Source organism: Grammomys surdaster, unplaced genomic scaffold (assembly GCF_004785775.1).
Source record: "Grammomys surdaster isolate TR1022 unplaced genomic scaffold, NIH_TR_1.0 126121, whole genome shotgun sequence".
NCBI lineage: Eukaryota > Metazoa > Chordata > Mammalia > Rodentia > Muridae > Grammomys > Grammomys surdaster.
This window is the reverse complement of record NW_021620929.1, coordinates 282621-304943: the sequence shown is the minus strand read 5'-3', so window position 1 is coordinate 304943 and position 22323 is coordinate 282621. Positions and strand designations below refer to the sequence as shown.

General features: G+C 50.2%; 3 protein-coding genes across 5 annotated transcripts in view; 2 read left to right on the top strand and 1 right to left on the bottom strand.

Annotated features, from left to right (window-relative positions):
- Positions 1–1630: 1630 nt before the first annotated feature.
- Arhgdig (Rho GDP dissociation inhibitor gamma) lies at positions 1631–3797 on the top strand. Its single transcript, XM_028756529.1, has 6 exons — positions 1631–1910; positions 2609–2788; positions 2881–2964; positions 3154–3230; positions 3307–3370; positions 3448–3797. Exons 1-6 carry the CDS (start codon positions 1838–1840, stop codon positions 3645–3647), a joined length of 678 nt encoding a protein of 225 aa, XP_028612362.1. The 5' UTR covers positions 1631–1837; the 3' UTR covers positions 3648–3797.
- Positions 3798–3895: 98 nt separating this feature from the next.
- On the top strand, positions 3896–7015 carry Pdia2 (protein disulfide isomerase family A member 2). Its single transcript, XM_028756527.1, has 11 exons — positions 3896–4151; positions 4724–4930; positions 5035–5168; positions 5245–5382; positions 5449–5565; positions 5707–5832; positions 5905–6102; positions 6191–6311; positions 6393–6574; positions 6668–6775; positions 6888–7015. Exons 1-11 carry the CDS (start codon positions 3944–3946, stop codon positions 6930–6932), a joined length of 1584 nt encoding a protein of 527 aa, XP_028612360.1. The 5' UTR covers positions 3896–3943; the 3' UTR covers positions 6933–7015.
- Positions 7016–7203: 188 nt separating this feature from the next.
- The window catches only part of Axin1 (axin 1), a 55333-nt gene continuing 40213 nt past the window's right edge, over positions 7204–22323 (bottom strand). For 2 of the 3 annotated variants that reach the window (XM_028756515.1, XM_028756517.1), the window contains exons 4-11: positions 20611–20707; positions 18246–18383; positions 14433–14950; positions 13711–13881; positions 12177–12422; positions 9993–10100; positions 8625–8792; positions 7204–8072 (exon numbers count right to left, since the gene is read on the bottom strand). In XM_028756515.1, the coding sequence (XP_028612348.1) occupies positions 7946–8072; positions 8625–8792; positions 9993–10100; positions 12177–12422; positions 13711–13881; positions 14433–14950; positions 18246–18383; positions 20611–20707 (1573 nt within the window). In that variant the 3' untranslated portion in view covers positions 7204–7945. The remainder of the gene's footprint in view (positions 8073–8624; positions 8793–9992; positions 10101–12176; positions 12423–13710; positions 13882–14432; positions 14951–18245; positions 18384–20610; positions 20708–22323) is intronic. The other variant, XM_028756516.1, reaches the window with a different exon arrangement.

The following is a 22323-nucleotide window of genomic DNA, read 5'->3' as shown; positions in this document are numbered from 1 at the left end:
CGCAGGGCTTGGTTTTAGAGATGGAACCTGTCACTGAAGCTCTGGAATAGGACAGAGTTGTAGCCAGATAGATCCGGTTGGAAGCAGTGATTTAGGGTCTTGGTAGTCACAACTCCGTTCGTGGGCCATTAAGGAGTGCAGGGGTCAGCAGAATCAGGATTGTGGAGTCAAGGGTGTATCTTGACTTGGCCCAAGAGTATCCTTTCACAGATATGACGTGGATGGCCTGAGTGGAGCCATACAGTTTGTATGATGTAAGCCTCACTTGGCGGGACATTGATCCATTTATAAAAGTCACGAATGGGTTGTTCCTTCTTTCCTGAAGATAGGGTGCCCTCTTTCTCTTCTCTACCCAAGGAATGCCAGGGGTCATCAGAGGGGTAATTGGCCTTTCTGAGACCAGGAACCTTCAACATGGCGTTTGAGTTTATCCAATGAATCAGAGGGGCTGGAAGAGTGTCCTGCCCCATATGGTACATCACCCAAAGATCCCAACCTTCTCCCAATCCGACTTCACTTAAACACAAGGTCAGGCTGGCCCCAGGCCAGCTGTCCTCCCTGAATGAGTTGGCATCTCTAGAGGTTGCAGGCTGCTGGCAGCTGAAGCTCTCCCCAGTGTCTAACATTACACACTCGCCAAAGGGGACGGGTGGGTCTCCCTGGTATCTTGGGCCTCCTTGGAGGATCTTGCTTTGGAAAAGTAGGGGATAGTTGGGCAGTGGTCTCGCACGCCTTTAATCCCAGCACTTGGGAGGCAGAGGCAGGCAGATTTCTGAGTTCGAGGCCAGCCTGGTCTACAGAGTGAGTTCCAAGACAGCCAGGGCTATACAGAGAAACCCTGTCTCGAAAAACCAAACCAAAAAAAAAAAAAAAAAAATGAAAGAAAGAAAGAAAGAAAGAAAGAAAGAAAGAAGGGAAGAAAGAAAAGAAAAAAGAAAGGTAGGGGACAGTATGGTTACTAGCCCAGTACCTTAGCATTAATAGTTGGCCTGCTGTACAGCAAAGCAAAGGTGGGCCTGATGCCTGGATACGCCCAGATATGCAAGACACTCCTTGGTAGTACTTCCTTATTCTGATCCAGGTCTTTGGTCCTCTGGTCCTCAGCTGAAGACCCAGCTCAATAGTCACCTGCCTTGGTTAAACAACATTCCCTTCCATTCTTAGGGCTCCTCTGGATGTCAATATTACAAAATCTCTCAGCACCTACTTTCTGTTTATTTCAGTGTCCCGAACCAGCAGAATTGTCTGCGTCCCAGGTCCCCACAGACATCCCCCCGCCCCCACATTCACAGTTTGTACCAATAAGCTTTAAGAGATCTTGAGTCAGTGTGGCCCAGACTGCACTTCAGTGTGTGGGTACTAAGAACCAACAGGGTGTGGCCCAGCTGGAGGCTGAAAGGCCCCAGGAGTCCTCTTTGCCCAGACAAGAAGGAGGGAGCAGGTGGAGGGTTGCGGGGCTCCAGGTGTGCCCTAAGCCGCTTGCTGATAATGAGAGTCCAGGGACGTGGGGGGCGTCGCACCTGTTCCACTTGGCGTCCCTGGCCAGCACGCCCCGCCCAGGGGATCCCGGGGGACCCGACTCCACGTGGGGGTGGGGCAGCCCTGGGTCCCTGGCGACGCGTCCCGGCTCCGGGCGCGGCAGGGACGACCGGGTTCCGGCGCGGTGCGGACGACACGCGCGTCTCTGCGGGCTGCGCGGGGTCCGCGGAGCGGCTGGGGGCGCGCGGCGCGGGCGCGGCGCTGGGCGCGGGGGGCGCTCCCGGCCGGGATGAGCTCACCGCAGTCGCGCCGGGGCTGAGCCGAGCGGGCGGCGGCTCCGCGGCGGGCCGCGGCTACCATGCTGGGCCTGGACGCGTGCGAGCTGGGGGCGCAGCTGTTGGAGCTGCTCCGGCTGGCGCTGTGCGCCCGAGGTGAGCGCCCGAGCCGGGCGGCGGCCACGTGCGCCGGGGGCAGCAAGGGAGCGGCGCGGTTGGGGGTCAGTCCCCGCGGCAACTTTGGGGCGCGTGGGGACCTCGTGGCGTGTATGTATTCTGACCGGGCGTGGGACTTTACTCCACGCAGACCCTACTGGGGAAGGGAGCCAGGAGGAAAGGAGTGTGTCCAGCCGAGAGGCTGCGGCCTCTCCCGTAGGTGGGGCTGGGGCTTCTTCCGGTGAGAGGCAATCCTAAGGTTGGAGGGCAGTGGACAGCATCTCAGTGAGACCCCTGTCCCTAGACACCCAAAGGGACTATGGAGACCCCTAGTTTGGGGCACCATCGGAGGGATCTAGGACATTATGGGAAAGGCATAGAGCTAGAGAGCCCCTGGAGTACCCCAGGGCCACTACTTTCAGCAGTAGCCTGTAAGCTAACCAGAAACAAATTGATCTCTCCAGGGCCTCTTAGGAACCCTTCCCAGTCACAAGAGCCCCTTTTGAAGAGATCAAGCCTAAGGATTTCTAGGGTCTTGGGAGGGGGGGTGTCACTGTGTGTCCATGACAGCATCTATGGCTTCTCTAGCTCCACTGAGTAGTAAGAGGAACAACTGGTGAGAGTGTGGGTCCCAGCTCAGCACTTGAATGTTGGGGTCAGCAGGTGGCAGGCACTTACATACCTTCTCCTACTCACAGTCCTCTTGGCTGACAAGGATGGGGAGCCAACTCCATCAGATGAGGTGCTGGACGAAATTGTACCAGAGTACCAGGCCCCTGGAAAGAAGAGCATGCTGGCGATCTGGCAGCTGGACCCTGGGGACGTGAGCTTGGTCAAGTACAAGCAGGCGCTGCTGGGGCCCCTGCCACCCATTATGGGTATGGCCTGGGGCCTGGATGTGGAGGGCTGCAAACAGGGGGAGGGGACGGTAGGGACAGCAGAGCACCCCGTGGATGCTGTTTCTCCTCAGACCCCAGCCTGCCCAACGTGCAGGTGACTAGGCTGACACTGTTGACGGAGCAGGCTCCAGGGCCTATCATCATGGACCTTACAGGTAACCCCCTCTGCAGACCACAACCCATCTTTGGATGAAGACACTCCCTGGACCCTGTGCTGTATCCTAGTTCCTTGGGTGCATTGCCACAGACTTCATGGGCACCACCAGTCCCTACATAGATGTTGCTGGGGCAGGGTCTTACGTACATCTTGGAGATTTAGAGTGTACCTGTCAATTCCCTAACAGGAGACCTAGATGCACTGAAAAGCCAGGTGTTTGTCCTGAAGGAGGGCATTGAATACAAGGTGAAGATCACCTTCAAGGTGAGGGTAGCTGCAGTAGGGGCCAGCCATGTCCCAGCCTTCCAGAGAAGGCCCTTTAACCCTCTCCTTTCCCCAGGTCAACAAGGAGATTGTCAGTGGCCTCAAATGTCTGCATCACACCTATCGCCGGGGACTGCGTGGTGAGGCACTGTGGAGGGCGGCCTGAGTCTGGGGGAGGTGGGCAGAGGGTAGCTCTTGATGACCTTCCTTCCCACAGTGGACAAGGCCACCTTCATGGTGGGAAGCTATGGCCCCAGGGCCCAGGAGTATGAATTTGTGACTCCAGTGGAGGAAGCACCAAGGGGAGCATTGGCCCGTGGCCTCTACGTGGTCAGGTCCCTCTTCACTGATGACGACAGGCTGAACCACCTGTCCTGGGAGTGGTGCCTCCATGTCTGCCAGGACTGGAAGGACTGAACCCCACTTGGGGGTCTGTATTCCCAATCTCTGTCAGCTGCAGAGACCTGCAAGCATTCCCTAGACCTCTCAGTTGGTGACCAGATGTCCCCCATTCTCTGCTGTGTCTCCCCTGCCTGGTGCCTATTAAATGTTACCTTGTCTTGCTGCCTGCGTGTTGCCTCTTTCTGCCTATCTCCACCCCTGAGGGGCCTTTCAGACTTTATCTTCTCTGAGACCTAGCCAGGTGCCACGTGGCTGTTGCTGCTTGGTCCCCGATCCCTTTATCTGCCCCAGACTTCAGGGCCCAGCGCGCCATGGGTGATTGGTTTCTGCCAGTGTTGCTGCTCCTGCTGGGTGTCTCAGGCTCATGGGGACAGGGAGAGGAGCCTGGGGGTCCCTCAGAGGCGTTCCCTGAGGAGCCCATTGGGGAAGAAGTCCCCAAGGAGGATGGGATCTTGGTCTTGAACCACCGAACCCTGAGCCTGGCACTACAGGAGCATTCAGCCCTGATGGTGGAGTTTTGTAAGTGTGGGCCAGTGGGCTGGAAATCATGGTGGCAGCCTAGGGGTTCAGGCCTTTACTTCCTAGACTTGGCCTTTCATGTGAGCACCCTGCTTCCGGAGTCCTAGGATCTCTGAGAGGATGCCTGGACTGGAGATTGTGATGTTGATATGGGTTGGCTGTGGTCCAGTCTGAGTGGGAAGGAAGGGTGTTGGTGTAGTGGGTACCCTGAGGACACATGGACACTCAAACCCCCCATACTCTGTCAGCCATGGCCACATAACTATCATAGATGTTACTATCTTTGGGGCCTCTATTCCAAACAGCTGGTCACTGGTCCTTCTGTGATTTTCTTCAAATCTTTTAAAAATGTCAAAGCATGCTTAGCTGGTAGGCTTCAGAAAGTAATTATATGTAACCCTGGGAGAGAGGACGCAGGATTCTTCTCTACCCGGGATCTGATACCTATGTGTAGCTGTGATCAGTGTCTAGGGTGGGCTTAAGGGAGGATGTGAACAGAGCATGCTCCCTGTTGGACCTGGGTTGCAGCTGGGGTTGCAAAGGACTGGTGTACTCACAATCTCAACCCTCAGATGCCCCATGGTGTGGTCATTGCAAGGCATTAGCTCCCGAGTACAGCAAGGCGGCTGCCCTGCTGGCAGCTGAGTCAGCTGTGGTCACCTTGGCCAAGGTGGACGGGCCTGCAGAACCAGAGCTGACCAAGGAGTTTGGAGTGGTAGGGTACCCTACACTCAAGTTCTTCCAGAATGGAAACCGCACAAACCCAGAAGAATACACAGGTATGAGGTGGGTATGGCTTAGGGTGGGCAAGTACACAGGTGTGGAGTGGGTGTGGCCTAGGGACGGGACAGCAGTCCAGTCTGGAACAGAGATCCTTCTGCAGGGCCCAAGAATGCTGAGGGCATTGCTGAATGGCTGAGGCGGCGAGTGGGGCCCAGTGCCACACATCTGGAGAATGAGGAAGGTGTCCAGGCACTGATGGCCAAATGGGATATAGTGGTCATTGGCTTCTTTCAGGTACAATGGCAGGGGTAGACAGGCTGTGGGAACAGTGCTGGTGGCATCCATGTTTCTCATGGGGCTGGGCCTGTAGGATCTACAGGAAGAGGATGTGGCAACTTTCCTGGCCTTGGCCAAGGATGCCCTGGACATGACCTTTGGCTTCACTGACCAGCCACAACTTTTTGAGAAGTTTGGCCTCACCAAGGATACTGTGGTCCTTTTCAAGAAGGTGAGTTGGGGCTAAGAACAGGGTTGGGGGTCAGTCACAGCTCCTGCTAACCTTGCTGGTGTCCAGTTTGATGAGGGTCGCGCCGACTTCCCGGTAGACAAGGAGACTGGCCTGGACCTGGGGGACCTGTCCCGTTTCCTCATCACACACAGCATGCACCTGGTCACAGAATTCAACAGCCAGGCAAGTGAAGCTACAGGTCATAGTGAGGTAGAGCAAAAGGGCCCTTAAAGAGGTGGGAGGCTTGGTTGGGGTGGAGAGACCTTGGACTGGGGCCCTTAAACAAAGGCCCCAATAGAAGACATGAGATTCCTACCCCCCCAGACATCACCAAAGATCTTCGCAGCCAGGATCCTCAACCACCTGCTGCTGTTTGTGAACCAGACACTAGCTCAGCACAGGGAGCTGCTGACAGACTTCAGGGAGGCAGCACCTCCATTCCGGGGGAAGGTACTGGGGTCTCAGGAGGAGGGAGGGGTGGTAGGGCTGAATGAGACCCCAACTTGGTATTATTTTTGGTAGGTGTTGTTCGTGGTGGTGGATGTGGCCACTGACAACAGCCATGTGCTGAATTATTTTGGCCTCAAGGCTGAGGAAGCCCCTACCCTGCGTCTGATCAATGTTGAGACTACCAAGAAGTATGCACCTACAGGGGTGATAGCCATCACTGCGGCTTCTGTGGCTGCCTTCTGCCAGGCAGTCCTCCATGGGGAAGTCAAGGTGTGTAGCTGTTAGAGGGGAGGAGGAACAGAGTCCTAGGTCTCTGGCCCTGCACACCACCCCAGTGAAGGCCCGTCTGCTTCCCCAGCACTATCTCCTGAGCCAGGAGATACCCCCTGATTGGGACCAGAGGCCAGTCAAGACTCTCGTGGGCAAGAATTTTGAGCAAGTTGCCTTTGATGAAACCAAGAATGTGTTTGTCAAGTTCTGTGAGTGCTGAAAAGGGGAGAAGGTGGCAGGCTGGCAGGGGCAGAGGCAGATCCAGCTAGCCAAGCTGACTCCTCCTCTAGATGCCCCATGGTGCAGCCACTGCAAGGAGATGGCGCCAGCCTGGGAGGCACTGGCGGAGAAGTACAGGGACCGTGAGGACATTGTCATTGCTGAGTTGGATGCTACAGCTAACGAGCTGGAGGCCTTCTCTGTGCATGGCTATCCCACTCTCAAATTCTTCCCTGCAGGGCCAGACCGAAAGGTGAAGGGATGGAGGTGGGAGGGGAGTGGACTACCACCCATAGCTGGCTCCTGGCTGGGGAGCATGGCCTCAGGTCACCCTCTTTATTCTCAGATTATAGAATACAAAAGCACCAGGGACCTAGAGACATTCTCCAAGTTCCTGGACAGCGGAGGTGACCTGCCTAAGGAGGAACCCGAGGAGCCTGCAGTCTCCACCCCAGTGGGTACTCCATTCAGGACATCAGCCCCTCAGGACATCAGCCCCTCAACAGGTTCTCTCCTAACGAAGTGGGCAGAGGCAAGTCTGAGTTGGGCTTCTGTATTCTTTCTAGGAAGCACAAGCCAATTCCACCTTGGGTCCCAAGGAGGAGCTGTAGCCATCGGGACACTGTATTCCAGAGAGTGGTGTCCTCAGGTGCTGGAGGGAGTTGTGTGCCACGAATAAACATGTTGTCCCAGACTGTGTGTGGTTCATGAGCAGGGCTGGCTGCTAGTCTGCCTAGCTTGGCCCTGGCCGTTAGGGCTTGTCTGGGCCAAGAATGGGTAACATGTTCAGAGGCCATCTTGCCTCCTTCACCACTTGGCTCGAGGGCTGCATAGCCATTGGCCCTGCCCCACTGGTAGCAGATAGCATCTCACATATCCAAAGGAGGTTCAAAAACGTTTTTATTTCATTATTATCCAAGTACCTTTGAAAAGATAATTGTACAAGTCATCGCATGAAAAATGGGCTCAGGGTATCCCCTGCTGGCCCTGGCCTGAGAGAAATGTACATATTTACATGGATACTTGGAAGGGACCAGACACGCCCCCCTCTGCTGAACCAAGCTGGTGGCTGGAGACAGGCAAAGGGGCCTGAGATACTCAGCCGCCAGATTCACACAGTGGCAGGCAAGAGACAGCTATGTTGAAGGCACTCAGTGACATGTACAATATACAGAGGCCCCCACAGGATCCCCTGCTCCTGGACCTGAGCCCAACCAGGTGCAGTGGATAGGTCCCAGAGAGAGAAGAGAACACTGGGATACAAGCCCAGGGCAAAGTATCCCTAGGTCAGACTGTATTCAGAAGCAAGAGCTGCTGAGGGTCATGAGATGGCTCCTGGTATTGCTTCAGGGGGTAGTGTGGGGAGAGGTGGGGCTTTCCTTTTGAACAGCAAAACAGAGAAATCCATGGAACCACTCAGTAGGATGAACCCCCCACTCCTACTTTCCCAGAGCCAGAGGGATGGAGGTTGGCAGACACCTGAGGCCCCCAGCCTCACCCTCTGGAAGAGCTCATGACATAATCTTGTGTTGTTCCCCACAGCAGGCTCCCGAGGACAAGGCTGCCCACTTGGCTGTGACAGTGCACAGCGGTGATGGTGTGCTCTGGGTGTGCTGCCCAGTGCTCAGTCCACTTTTTCCACCTTGCCGATGATCTTTTCTTCAAAGACAGGCAAGACGGCCTCATCCTCCCGTACTTCCTCAAATACCACACCACAGTCAAACTCGTCACTCACTTTCTTAAAGTAGTATCTAGGGACAGAAAATTGTGGAGACAGTTAGAGAAGCCTGCTCTAAGAGAGGAATGCCTGCCTGTCCTTGACCCCCTAGAAGTTTGACCACCCGAGATTACAGGCGTCCCCCAGACATCGAGTTGGACTCCTGGTTGGTGCCTGCTGGGCAGTGTTAACAGCATGTTGGGAATTGCCAAAAACACAACAAAACAAAAAACCTGGGAGCCCAATCCTGATAGGTTTCTTATTCAATGAGAGCAGAGGTCTTGGGGCCCCAGCTCTGCCATCCACATGGCCTGACTCCAGTAGGGTTGACAGGTTCTCATGTCACCCAGGTAGCAATAATCTGTTTGCTGGAGTTTCTGAGTTGGCTGACATGGAGGGAGAGGTCTAAGGCTAGAACAAAGGGCCAGTCTGTCTCTGAGGCAGGGTCCTGATGCCATCACACAGTAGTGAGTAGCACCCATGGCTGAGAGAAGTAGGATGAAGGGGTAGACAATGGGACAGAAGGCCTTTCCCTTCTATACTAAACCAACAGCACACTGGACAAGCATACTGCAGCTGCTCTCACCTGTAGCTCCCCTTCTTGGTTAGCAGCTCCTTGAACTGGCCAAGGGTGACAGCACGGCCCCTCACCAGGGTCCGGTAGGGAATAGGTTCCCCACAGAAATAGTAGGCCACAACGATGCTGTCACATGGTGGTGCACTTCCTCCACCTGCCTTTCTTTGTGATTTTGTCCTGGGGCAGAAATAAAGTGGTAAGTAGTGGGCTCAGGGGAAGGTCACAGAGAGAGTACCTCAATGGTACCATCTACCAGCAGAGGATAAGACACCCCAGGGTTAGCACCTCATTCACCAATGTGGTATTCACAGGCCCTGCCACCCACCTACCCGAAATCTGGGTGCCAGTCCTATGTGAACCACTCACTAGGAAATGAAGTACAGGTCTAGCTCTAAGAACCCACCAGAGCATGACCAGGCCAGGCACATAAAGTCCCATCTCCAAGGTTGAAAAGGGAGTCGGTTCCTAGACCCTGTCAAGTTCCAACCTCTACAAACTTCCCTAAGTCTCAAGGATAGACCAATCAGTGCTGCACAGATCTCGAAGGGAAGTGTTCCTAGGGCCAGGATGGCCAGGATCTCCAAAGTAGACAGACTAGAGGTCTGAGCCATTTCCTGCTCAGGTCCTCAAAGTGCTGTGAGGCTGTTCTGAGTCTGCATGACAGGATGCTCCTGTGTTCCTGTATCCTTCAATCACCCAGAAGCTTCCACAGCTGGCCTTGCCCATGGCCACAAGTGGGCCATTTTGGCTGTGAGCCTGTCTGGATTCTTGGACTTTTTTCCTGCAATGGAAAGCTTCTGGAGCTCTCTGGGGATTCTCCAGAACAACTGGAGGACTACCTGCAGAGACCTCAACTACAGGCTCTGATGATACCCGCTCTTATGAAGTGAGTATGATGGAGTCTGGGCTGAGTCAGCAGCAAGGCTCCTCTTCCTAACCTGAGAAGTATAGGACGGACAGTCCGGAATGTCCCTAACCTACATGTGACCATGGCAGAGGAGATGCAGAGCCTAAGTCCTGGCTGCAGTCACACTGTCCAGATCCTACTATATAAAGTTGGCTCAAACTCCTGGTGCTATTTCAAGGGGACTGGGACTGTGGACCTACCAATCCTTAAACCTCGCTGAGAAGCTCAGGAGAGCAAAGACAAGATGAAAGGCAGGCTGTGGTACCTGCAGAACCTAGTAATCAAGTCACCACAACAAAGGCGTGATCTCCATTGGGAGACAGGATGGAGAAGCCCCAGCAGGCCTTTCTCCAGCCCTGGCGCTTCCTGGCTCAGCGACAAAACCTATCAAAATAGGTGGTCCACTTTGGAATTTGGCCTGGGCTGGGCTGGGCTGGGCAAAACCAGGAGGACCCACAGGGCTCACATACTCTGTCTCGGAGAGTTCCAAGTCCGACACGGCTGGTACCACACTCAGCACCGGTGCACATGCTGGCCTGACACAGGTGCGTCCCCGCTGCATGACTGCCTGCACATACCTAGGGAACAACCCGCATCAAAGAGGATGGGGCTCAGCCAGTGTTGTGGACAGTGGGCACAGAAAGGATGAGCAGCAGGACCTAGCTGTCAAAAAGGTCCTACTCACATATTATCAGAGGCCCTACCATAGGTACCTAGATGCAGGGTCAGTGTCATTCTGTTCTTTGGAATACACTCTGGAGAAGTGCTGATCTAGGTGCTATAGGATGTCACTTCACCCCTTGCTCAGATGTCTTCTCTAGGCTAAAGGTTCTTAAAGAGGATCTGTCAGCTCTTTCTTACAGTTTCATCACAAAATTCCTGAAGATGATGTGGATGTCAGACATGAACAGTAGCAGTGGCTCTGCTGTACAGTATCTTGGGGAATTCTTATTGCCATGACTGAGGCATGTCCCAAGGTCTCTGCAAAGCAGAGCCTTTCTTTTTTTTTTTTTTTTTTAAAGATTTATTTACTTTATTTATGAGTACACTGTAGCTGTCTTCAGACACACCAGAAGAGGGCATCGAATCTCATTACGGATGGTTGTGAGCCACCATGTGGTTGCTGGGATTTGAACTCAGGACCTCTGGAAGAGCAATCATTGCTCTTAACCACTGAGACATCTCTCCAGCCCCAAGCAGAGCCTTTCTAAGTGAACCCTCCACCCAGGGGTAAGCCACTATGGGTTCCTAACAGTGACTTTACTTTGATCTATCTTAACAGGGCCTGCCAATGCCCAGGGCTTTTACTCCCTAAATCTACACTTGCTTACACAGTTCCAGACCAACAGATTTAACATGATCAATTTTCTCACACACGATGATTTTGAAGGCACCAGTTAAGGCACACACACACACACACACACACACACACACACACACACACACACTGGTGATAGTTGTGGTGGTGTTATACCCTAAAACACAGACCAGAGGGATTTAGCTGATGCTACCGACAAGAGAAAACCACAGCTTCTGCCATCATGTGGGGCTTGGCAGGTGCTGGTACCTCAATGAACAAATGTAACCTCTGCATCACAAGAGAATTCTAACTTACAGAGTACCCTGCTCCATAAGAAAATCCTGCCTCCTAGGAACACTTTGCTTCTCTGACAGCACCCTGGCCAGACCACTGAGGGCATCACTCTTAACAGATCCCACATGCTCTGACCCTTGCCAGATACACACAGTATTTCAGCACCAGGAGGAACACTTCCTGTACAATACAGGCAGCACAAGAGCATAATGTTGCTTACAGTAGGTGGTAAAGTAGTCTCTTGTGTTCAAGGCAACTGTAACTTCTTTTGGAACCAAAACTAGTATAGGCTCAGAGCCTCGTGTGAGCCCATGGAGATCTCATGACCAAGGTCATGTTTAAGCTTCCAGGGCAACTACAGCCTGACCCTGCTAGAGACCAGAAGTACAGAGCCTGCTAGTCATGAGCCAAAGCATCTCAGGGAGTAAGGACCCTGACTCCAGAATCCATACATTCCAAGCCGAATAAAGGAGCTGATAGTTTTAAAAGGGAATGGGTAAGAAACAGATCCCTCACAGACAGTATTACTCATCTGGGAATTGCAATCAGACACAATGTCCAGGAAACTGATCCAAAGCTAAGATAAAAGGAAAGAGAAGACATGTTCTGGCTCCAAGAATGTTGCTACCCAAAAAAAAATCTCTTGAGTTTGGGCAGAACACACTCCCAAAGAGACAGAATAGGCTTGCTGAACTGTGGTGATAATGGGGCTGATACTGATGTTCTTCAGTTTGAGGAAGACAGGGAGAAGGATTGGGAGCTGTGGTCTCTCCAGACAAGTCCTACAACCGCCTACACTTCAGAACTGTCCATCATCTCCCTTGGCTGTGCTGTGTGGCTGTCATCAGAGATGGTCACCACTAAGCCAGGCATGTCCAGAAGTTGTTGGCCATCTGATGATGTGCCTGCTAAGAACATTCACTTTATAGCCCTCTGTCCTGCAGCAAGGCTACCTCTGGGATTCTCAGTGAAGAAGTAGTCCAACATGGCTATCTTCCCTCAAGGGCCCTCATTAGGCCTTAGGGCCATGGTAAAGTCACCTTATACCACACGAACCTACCTCTGCTTGGAGGGCAGTTTGTTAGCTCTCTTTTCCTCTTCCTCCAAACGCCTGCGGGCCTCTTCCAGCTGGGTCAGAGGATTAGGGGCTGGATTGGGTGGCATCGTGGGGTCTTGGATGAAAAGATGAGAAGGCTGGACAGAGTTCCGAAGCTGAGCACTGACCCAGGGGTGCACAGCCCCAGGACGCTCAATGGACAACGGCCTGGAGCTTTCATGGGCCTGCTGCTTCCTCATCCCAGAAGACCTGGGGGAGTAAGGACAAGTGACTATGTGAGCAGCAGGAGCAACCAAGTGTGTCCACACTCAACTAAAGGAGCCATGGGAACACAGACACACTCTCTACACTCAACTAAAGGAGCCGTGGGGACACAGACACACACTCTCCACACTCAACTAAAGGAGCCGTGGGGACACAGACACACACCCTCCACACTCAACTAAAGGAGCCATGGGGACACAGACACACCCTTCCCTTCCTGAAGACTTTTCTCTTTGTGTATAACTTGAGACTGAACAGGGTTTCTCTGTGTAGCCCTGGCTGTCCTGGACATCACTCTGTAGACCAGGCTGGCCTCGAACTCAGAAATCTGCCTGCCTCTGCCTCCCAGGTACTGGGATTAAAGGCGTGCGTCACTACTGCCCAGCCTTTCTTACTTTTTAAAAAATTTATTAATTATATTTTGTGTGTGAATACACATATGTACCACAGCCTATGTAAGGATGTCAGAGGACAATGTAAGGACACTTGTACCATGTGTGCCCCAGAGATTAAGCTGTGATTCTTACACTTGGCTTTACCTACTGAGCCATCTTGCTATCCGCCTTTATTTTTGAGAAAGGTCTTCTTCCTAAGCTTCCAGGCTGAACTGGGTGTGGTAGCACATGATTATAATTCTAGTACTTGGGAGGTAGAGGAGGGAAAAATCAGAAGTTCAAGGTTAGACTCATCTGCACAGCCAACAGGCCAATAGGGACCTATGACTCCAAAGACAGTTTTTCTGCCTGCAAAAGAACAGGTTCAGGGATGCCTACTGCCTAACTTCCATTCTCCTGCTCCATAGGAAGGCAGCCTCCTAGCCACTGTTCCCAAGTCTGTCGGGGGCAGGGAGTGAGCAGGCAGCACATTAGAGTAATCTGGGACTGAGAAAAGGAACCTGCCTCACTCCTAGATTCCCCTAATATGCTCAGATATGAGCCATACAGAGGATCACAAGGAAGGCACCCCTCCCTGTGGAGCCAGGAATCTGTGCAAGCATACAAGCAATATGAGACAAATGAGACAAGGTGGATGACAGATATCTAGAGGTCACATATGAAGCTGAACAGCCTCAAGCCCTCAGGAGTGAAGAAAAGTAGGTATAAAAGATAGAAGGCTCTTCTACAGCTGTCAGTTATGTAAGTTCATAGGTGACAAGGAATTAGGTGAAGTCATTTGACCTTGAAGCCAGAAATAAACTCCTAAAAGCAAGGGTGCTGGCAACAAGATGACAGGTGGCTGGCTGCTCTGGGCCAGGACCCTGCAGTGTACTTACCCATGGCCTGCCTTTCGGTGTCTGCTGATTTCCTTTTCACCCTCAATGATCCACTGCATAATCTTCTGGTTCTTCTCTGCGTCTTCTGTGGTACTGGGTACCTCAGCACTGGCATTCTTCCCAGATTCAGCCTTCTTGGTGTTTCTTTTGGAGGGTGCACTAGCTTTACCACTGAGAGAACAAGACATATGAGGTCACTCTGATCTTTCTTGCTGCTTCCTAAATCCTCAAGCTCAACAAGGGGGCCTGTAACCCACACCAAAGGCAGTGGCCTCTGTGAAGGTCAGCTGTCTGCAGTTTGTTTTACTATGGTGGGAGAGCCATGCTGACCAGAGCCCAAGACAAACCTAAAGCCCGCCCCTCCTCATCCAGTCATAGCAAGTCCTGGAGCCTGACTGGTCCTCGACCCCGGTGTTGTATGACTTTTACTGGGGAGGATCAGGTCACCACAGGGCCATGGACCCTCTGAACCATGACTTGTTTTTTTTTTTTTTTTTTTTTTTTTTTTTTCTTTTTGGTTTTTCGAGACAGGGTTTCTCTGTATAGTACTGGCTGTCCTGGAACTCACTCTGTAGACCAGGCTGGCCTCGAACTCAGAAATCCGCCTGTCTCTGCCTCCCAAGTGCTAGGATTAAAGGCGTGCGCCACCACTGCCCGGCCTGAACCATGACTTGGATACAAGGACACAGTGGAAACATTAAGAAAGCTAGATCAGGACTCACCCAAAGGCCAAGTCCCCAGCACTGGGGGTGGTGCCTGTGTTCTCTGAATAGCTCCGGGGCTTGGCATGACCATGTGTTTCTGGGCCCCATGAAAAGCTGCTCTGGACCCTGCGGGCAGCTTCAGCCTCCATTTGTTCCTTAGGTCTAGCTGAATTATGGTGAACATGGTGGTGAACATGCCTGTGGTGGTGCAGGCCAGCTGTATCCAGCTTCAACCCTAACTTAGGAACATGCTTCCCATGCCCGGAGGCTGTACCCCCTAGCACTGCAGTCTTGGCCACATGCCCACTGTCAGGAGAGCGGTGGCCTGGGCCAGGTGACTGGCATCCAGGTGTCCTCATGACCCTTTGCACATGCTCATCCAGGATGCTCTCAGGATTCTCCTCATGGGCATCCCGCAGTCCGGAGCAGCCCATATCCACGTAGCGGGGTGGGAAATGGTGCCAAGCTGGGACAGAAGGCAGCTTGTGACTTGCTATGGGGCCAGAAGGCATTTCACCATCCTCCCCTTCTTCCTCCTGTGGAGAAATAACAGTACTGTCAGAACAAGAATGAGGACAGACCAGGAAGTGAGCCACAGTCTGATAGTCAAGCCAAAGACTGCCTGCGGCGTGGCCAGGTCAAAGAGAGGTGTTGAGTCCTGGATACCCTCTGTTCTCTCTCTTTTATGGTTCCCTTTCTTTTTTCCCCTCTCTCTTTTGTTCTTCTTTTTTCCCCCTAGACAGGGTTTCTTTATGTAGCTCTAGCTATCCTGGAACTGGAACTAGCTCTTGCCTGGCTTTATTTTTTTCCTTTAAGGTTTCAGCCGGTCTGTCTCTCTGTCTCTCCCTCCTTCCCTCCCCTTTTCTCCCTCCCTCTCTCTCCCCACCCCCATGTGTGCATTTGCATGCTCACTTTGTACATATGTATATGCACATGTATGCATGTAAAAAGTGACAGGTGAGAGTGCATGATGCTACCCTAGGCTTAATATGGAATTTTTATTTTGTTTTTGTTTTTCGAGACAAGGTTTCTTTGTGTAGCCCTCGCTATTCTGGAACTTGCTCTGTAGACCAGGCTGGCCTTAGACTCAAAGAGCCCCTTGCTTCTGCTTCTTGAGTGCTAAGATTAGAGACCTGTGTTACCACTGCTCAGCTCTGACCTGGAATTTGTAAGGCATCTCACCTAGCACACAGGAAGAGCAGAAGAGACTATCAGGTACCCTCCTCTGTCACTTTCCACTCATTCCTTGGAAGCAGGGTCTCTCGCTGACATGGGACTTATGTTTTCTCAAACAGGCTAGAACCCAGAAAAGCCCAGTAACCCTCTTCTCCCAGCTGGGGCTAGATGCCTCCAGGTACACCCAGCTCACTCCAGGGACACAGAATCTGAACTCGAGTCCTGATGAACATGCCATTTCTTCAGACCTGTTCACAAGTTTTATTTTCACAGGTTTTGAATAAAAATAAAAATGGATAATTATGCCGGGCGGTGGTGGCGCACGCCTTTAATCCCAGCACTTGGGAGGCAGAGGCAGGTGGATTTCTGAGTTCGAGGCCAGCCTGGTCTACAGAGTGAGTTCCAGGACAGCCAGGGCTACACAGAGAAACCCTGTCTCGAAAAACCAAAAAAAAATAAAAAATAAAAAATAAAAAAAAAAAAATAAAAAAATAAATTGCTCAGGGTTTTTCATTTTAGTGTTCTCTGTTAGATCAAAACAATAACAGCACCATTCTCACCTGTGGCACCGACCTAGCCTCTCTTCTAGAGACCTGTGGTGTCAGCTCTTAGGACACTACTTTAGACTATTGCCATCCTTGCTGCTAGGAGCTGGGTCATTCTATCTGGCACTCTATAGAGACTGGGGAGTTTGAAGGCTCAGACATCAAGAAATCAATAACACCTGTTCACCTCTGCCTTGAACAAGTGTTAGCCTCTTTGGGAACTGACCAGGAGCTGCTGTCCAGGTGAACGAAACAGGATGTGCATGCCAGCCCTAGAATAAACAGTTCCTTGAGGACGCTGTTTACAGAGTTATCCGAATCATCCACAGCTCACCCTCACAGAAGAGAGGAAACCCTCTGAAGATGGTCATTTGGGTCACAATAGGCAAATAAGTTAGGACTTAGCACTTGAAAAAGGTTCAGTGTTTCACATCAATACAGCTTCCATTTTATTTATTTATTTATGAATGAACACTATCAGAATGCTAAAACTATGTGGCTCATAAAATGGCTTCACTCTGCATAATTTCACTGCCCAGTAGATGCCTGACTGCACACCATGGGGTGCCTGCCCTATGGAATAATGTGCCACTCAAGGTAACATTAGGCCCATAAGATGATGTCTCACTACAGCCCACCAGTGTTGCATGGTTGGATAATGCTGCACTGTCACCCATCACACAATGGCTAGTGGGTGGGTAGCCATTCCAACACAGGAAAAGCAGCCTGATAGTCTAATAAACATCTCTCCTGTTACCAAAAGGGGCACAAGAGAATGCCGCTGGTCTCAGTGTCAAAACATTTAAGAGAAAGTGATCATTCATCTTAAAATATTTTCACATAAACTCCTTGGAAAGGTTTTTTTTTTTTCATGTATGTATGTATACCATGTGTGGACCCAGTTCCTGCAGAGATCAGAAAAGAGTCCCACATGTTTGTGAGCCATCATGTGTGTTTTGAGAACCAAATCTAGTTCTCTGCAAGAGAATAAATACTCTGAATTGCTGAACTAACTCTCTAGCCACTGCCTGCCTGTTTTTAATCTCAGCCTCTGGTCTGTAAAGAGCATAGATGGCATGCCATCATGAAACCCACCTCTAGGGAGCCTGAGAGAGAAAGAGTGGACCTGGAGTGGGGTTTCACGTTTGAATAGGGCTGGGTTCCATGTGTCAAGTAAATAAAAACATCAGGTGAGCAATGGAGAAATAACTCCACAGAACAACACTGAGCTTTGAATATGAAAACTCATATAAATAAAAATGCTTGATCTTATCCAGGCAGTGGCACACACTTGAAATTCGACCTCTGGGAGGCTGAAATGAGAAATACTGCTGTAAGAGGCTACCTTGGGCTGCATAGGGAATGTAAGGTCAGCCAGGCTACAGTGCTGTGTGTCATTAAACACTTTGGAGTGAAGGGTAACACATGAGGATTATGGCCCTCCATAAAGAAAGTTTTTCTACAGCAGTAGTAGGAAAAAAAAAAAAAACATAAAAATACAGTGGTTTCTTAGCCAGGTGGTGGTGGCAGCACATGCCTCTAATCCCAGCTCTCCAGAGGCAGAGACAAGTAGATATCTAAGTTCGAGGCCAGCCTAGTCTACAGAGAGAGTTCCAGGACAACCAGGTATGCACAGAGAAACTCTGCCCCGAAACAACAACAAACCCAACAAACAAAAGCAGTAGCTTCTTAATGAACCAAAATGAGCTCTGAGGGGGTTACTACAGGCACTGCAGTCTGTAGTGTCCCCTAAGTGAACAGGAAAGGAGCCTGCACCTGCCCAGCTTTCATACCACAGCCCCATTATGCCTTGGCTCAGTTCCTGCTACCTGCCAAGGCTAGGCATTTTGTCAGCTTCCTGTCTTCTCCAAATGTTGGGGGCCCTGGGAACTTCCTCCTAGGCATCTCCTGCTGGGAAAAGGGATTGCTAGAGGTAAGCACTAGGCTTAGTTAGTGGTAAAAGAGACAGAACAAGGTGTGGAATATGAAGGAAGGAAGGCCAGAGGAACAGTGACAAGCATGCTGAACAGAACATTCAGAATGGAAGCGTCCCTAAATGTAGAACTTGTAAGCCACAAGAGACACCAGTCCTAGCACACAGTCTACTCACCATGCGTACACGCTTTAGCCGTTCCTCCAACTTTTCTTCAGCCTCTCGAGTACGCTGGACAGCCTCTAGACGGTGAATAAGCTCTTCAGCAAATTTCTGTGGCTCTACCCGGATCTCCTTTGGCATTCGGTAAGTGCGCTATGGAGAAATACAGAATTTAGTAGATATAGCATCTCTCTCTTTTTTAAAAAAATTTATTTATTTTATGTGTATGAGTATTAGTACACTGTAGCTGTCTTTAGACACACCAGAAGAGGACATCTGATCTAATTATGGATGGTTGTAAGCCACCATGTGGTTGCTGGGAATTGAACTCAGGACCTCTGGAAGAGCAGCCAGTGCTCTTAACCACTGAACCATCTCTCCAGCCCGATATAGCATCTCTTACTGAGCAGCATAGTAACAGCCTTCTAATAAGTGACAGGGAAACTTGAACTTATTTAAAGTTTTTAAATATATTTACCCACTAAGTAACCTTGCTGGTTATATCTTAAAAAAAAAAGACTTATATTCATTTTAAGTATTAATGTTCTATCTGAATCTTTACCTGTGTGCCAGAAGAAGGCATCAGATTTCATTACAGATGGCTTTAAGCCACCATGTGGTTGCTGGGAATTGAACTCAGGACCATTGGAAGAATAACCAGTACTCTTAACTTCTGAGCCATCTCTCCAGCCCTAGTTTTTTTAAGTTTTTCGAGACAGGGTTTCTCTGTGTAGCCCTGGCTGTCCTGGAACTCACTCTGTAGACCAGGCTGGCCTCGAACTCAGAAATCCGCCTGCCTCTGCCTCCCAAGTGCTGGGATTAAAGGCGTGCGCCACCACCACCCGGCCTAGTTATAGCTTTTTTAAAGCAGGTGTTTACTGTTCCTTTTTACTGGGACACTAGCATCCTCCCTGGCTCCATCTTCTCTTTTACTGACCTGAGCAATGACCTAAACATGTAGACTGCTCTCTAGGCATTCATAATTACATTACGGGAGGCCTGGGCAGTGTCCTGGTATACATAGGCTGTGGCACCCGAGTGTTCATGTGTACATGCACCCAGACGGGGGAAGGTCAATGCCTTGGCCAACATGCTCTACACTGAATACTCCCAGCTTGTCTGTCATAGAGAAACCTTCGTGACATAGATGGGGAATAGCTCAGTGCAAACAGCACTGGGAATATAGTATCAAGATGAGTAAGTAGAGCACTGGTCACTAGAAGCTCCTAAGGTGAACTTGTGGTCCTGAATCAGCCATGGCACTCCCCAGGTTTACAACTCTTCAAAGGAAATCCTGGAGCAGTGCCTGGTCCTGATATATGCTGAGTGTAAGCAGGGTGGGACTACACTCAGGAGGGTTGGAACTCTCAGCTCTGTCAGTGATGGGAGACACGAAATTCATGATACACAGAACAAACATCATCTTCTAACCACAAATGTTTATTTCCTAAAACTGAAGATGCAGTCAAAAAGTTGAAAGATTCTAATTAAGAAATTCTGATGAGGTGGGGAATGATAGTGCATACTGTTTATCCCAGCACCCAGGAGGCAGAGGCAGAGACAAGCGGATCTCTGTGAGTTCAAGGCTACTCTAGTCTACATAGTGATCTCAGGTTCAGCCAGAGCTACATAACAGCAGTCTCAAAAAAACCAAAAAACCTCGAAGGGGGAAAAAACCCCAAACAAATAAAACAAAAGAAATGATGATGATTATGTGACGCTCTAAAGCACCCATCTTCCCTATACAGGCTCTGTAAACAATATGCAGAGAAGGAGTCATAGGTGGAGGACACTGCCACAGCTCTCCAGCCTCTACTAGAAGTCTTTCTGTTCCAAGTCCATGTTCCAGAAGACAGAATGACTGTTCTGTATGTCACCAGTGGTCAGTGCTATGTACACTTGCTTAAACCGTACAGTCAACAAAGCCTTCTAGTCCAGGTTCAGGAAAGTCTACTGTTATCACTTAAGAGGCAAAGCTGGGGCAGCTTCTGATCTAAGATGTCCACATGGCAACACCCATTACTCAGCCAGAAAAGGCACTCGTTTCTTAAACCCTTCACCCCCGGTGAAGCATATGGCTACTGACCATCAGGGAGATAGCTCATGTTACAGGGAAAGGATTCCCGTAAAGGGAGGATGTACCTGGAGGACTTCCTGTTATTTTGCATAAGAAGCCTTCTACACACTGGGAGCTATCCTATACTATCTACTGGGATGGCTATCTCTCACCCCAATATCACTCAGATTGTTTGCTGAGCCCAAAGATAAGCTGTGGTCCTAGGAAGCCAACCAGGTGCCTCTCCCACTGACTGATGCTATGGTGGAAACCAGTTAGACACCAGGAGAAAAGACAAGGTGCTGTTAAATATCTGGTACTTACAGGAATGTGAGGTAGAGGTACCCGCCCATTGACTTGGACACTCTCCTGCATCTCCCTTCGGTGCTGCTTACGGATCCTATATGGGGGGATTCCATCCCTGCACAGACAAAGGATGTAGCCATTAGATCAATCAAAAACAAGGCATACAGCAGAACATCATACAGTTACTAGCCCATGGGCATTACTGATAGTACCTGTAGACATGGAACTACATATGCACACACACAGATACACTTACATGCACTACATGACACACAACTCCGATATGATCACAAAGCCTAAGAACTCAGCCATGGAATGTTGTTCCATCTACTATTGACTGAGCACTTCAACAAAGATCAGCTGCCCTTTTGTTATGGATCTCTGAGTCTACAAAGTCTCAAACTTTGTAGCTAAGAATGATTTTCAAACTAAAAGAATTTTTGTTACACACGCACACATACACACTCATACACACATCATGTAGTTAGTGCATGTATGAGTGAGTACATGTGCCATAGCACGTGTGGCGGTCAGAGGACAACTTCAAGCATGTGGATTCTAGGGCTTGAATCTAGGTCACTGTGAGCCTTTTAGAAGAGTGAAAGAAACATGTAAGGCAAACTAGAAACAGCCTTTGGTAGCTATACATCCAAGGGCTAAGGTCACTAAAAGACCAAACTGTTTTTTTGTTCATTTAAGACAGATGCCATTTCTAAGTCAAACTGCCTAGCCTCCATCCCATGGTTCTGGAAGCTGCTCTAGAAATAATCATTGCAGTATCTGGAACTAGCAACCCAGAAAAGACAAGCTGACTAATCAAAGTGCTGGGTGTTCTCACTACAGCTCTCTAGTGACATGAAAACAGGCAGGTGGGGGACTATAATCACCATGCTGAATGGGATGCATTTTTAAATTATCTTACTAATAAAAGACTCCACAGGGCATTTAAGGGATGTGGTCTGTATACCTTGCCCTGGAGAAGGTGGGAAGCCATCAAGGACAGTGGAACCCCAACAATATTACTCTTGGCAGCAGTAGAAAACAAAGCACCAATTAAGAGAGGGTTGCCCCAGCAACCTGCCCAGGCAGTTGGTGTGCCCAGATAAGAGGGTAGTATTACAGTATTTTTGCTTTTATAAACAAAAAGGGGGCACAGAGGATAGAGGAATGGGAGTTTAAAATTCATGTGACTTGGTTCCCAGGCACTCAGGATAGTAGGTGGCCTAAAGCCAACAGCCGAAACCTGTTTCTTCTATATTTAGATATAACACTTTAAAATCCCTAGCATTTGGGGCTTAGGCTTGTCCTCAAAATCTTCATCTAAGGACGGGTGACATACTAGGAAACACCTTGTTGAACAGTTGTGTAATCCAACTGTGACTTCAACGCAGGAAACTCATGAGCTACCCAGCAGATATGGTCAGGTGCACCACTTCATTTCTTTGCCTCATTTGTTTGTTCAAAATAGGTTCACTTCATTTGTTTGTTCAAATATAGGTGGCGATTTTGTATCTCAAATTCTTAAATCTCCCAATAAAATCCAAGATGAACAGATTGTCAAAGAAAAATTGCCTGTGTCAGGCGGTGGTGGCGCACACCTTTAATCCCAGCACTTGGGAGGCAGAGGCAGGGGGATTTCTGAGTTCCAGGCCAGCCTGATCTACAGAGTGAGTTCCAGGACAGCCAGGGCTACATAGAGAAACCCTGTCTCGAAAAACCAAAACCAAAAAA

Excerpts from the sequence above, each read along its gene's own strand:
- Arhgdig (XM_028756529.1), top strand. The coding sequence starts at position 1,838 with ATGCTGGGCCTGGACGCGTGCGAGCTGGGGGCGCAGCTGTTGGAGCTG. Across the intron at positions 2,789-2,880 it reads GCCCCTGCCACCCATTATGG|ACCCCAGCCTGCCCAACGTG; the intron begins GTATGGCCTGGG and ends GTTTCTCCTCAG. Across the intron at positions 3,371-3,447 it reads CTATCGCCGGGGACTGCGTG|TGGACAAGGCCACCTTCATG; the intron begins GTGAGGCACTGT and ends TCCTTCCCACAG.
- Pdia2 (XM_028756527.1), top strand. The coding sequence starts at position 3,944 with ATGGGTGATTGGTTTCTGCCAGTGTTGCTGCTCCTGCTGGGTGTCTCA. Across the intron at positions 5,169-5,244 it reads TGGTCATTGGCTTCTTTCAG|GATCTACAGGAAGAGGATGT; the intron begins GTACAATGGCAG and ends CTGGGCCTGTAG. Across the intron at positions 5,566-5,706 it reads TCACAGAATTCAACAGCCAG|ACATCACCAAAGATCTTCGC; the intron begins GCAAGTGAAGCT and ends CTACCCCCCCAG.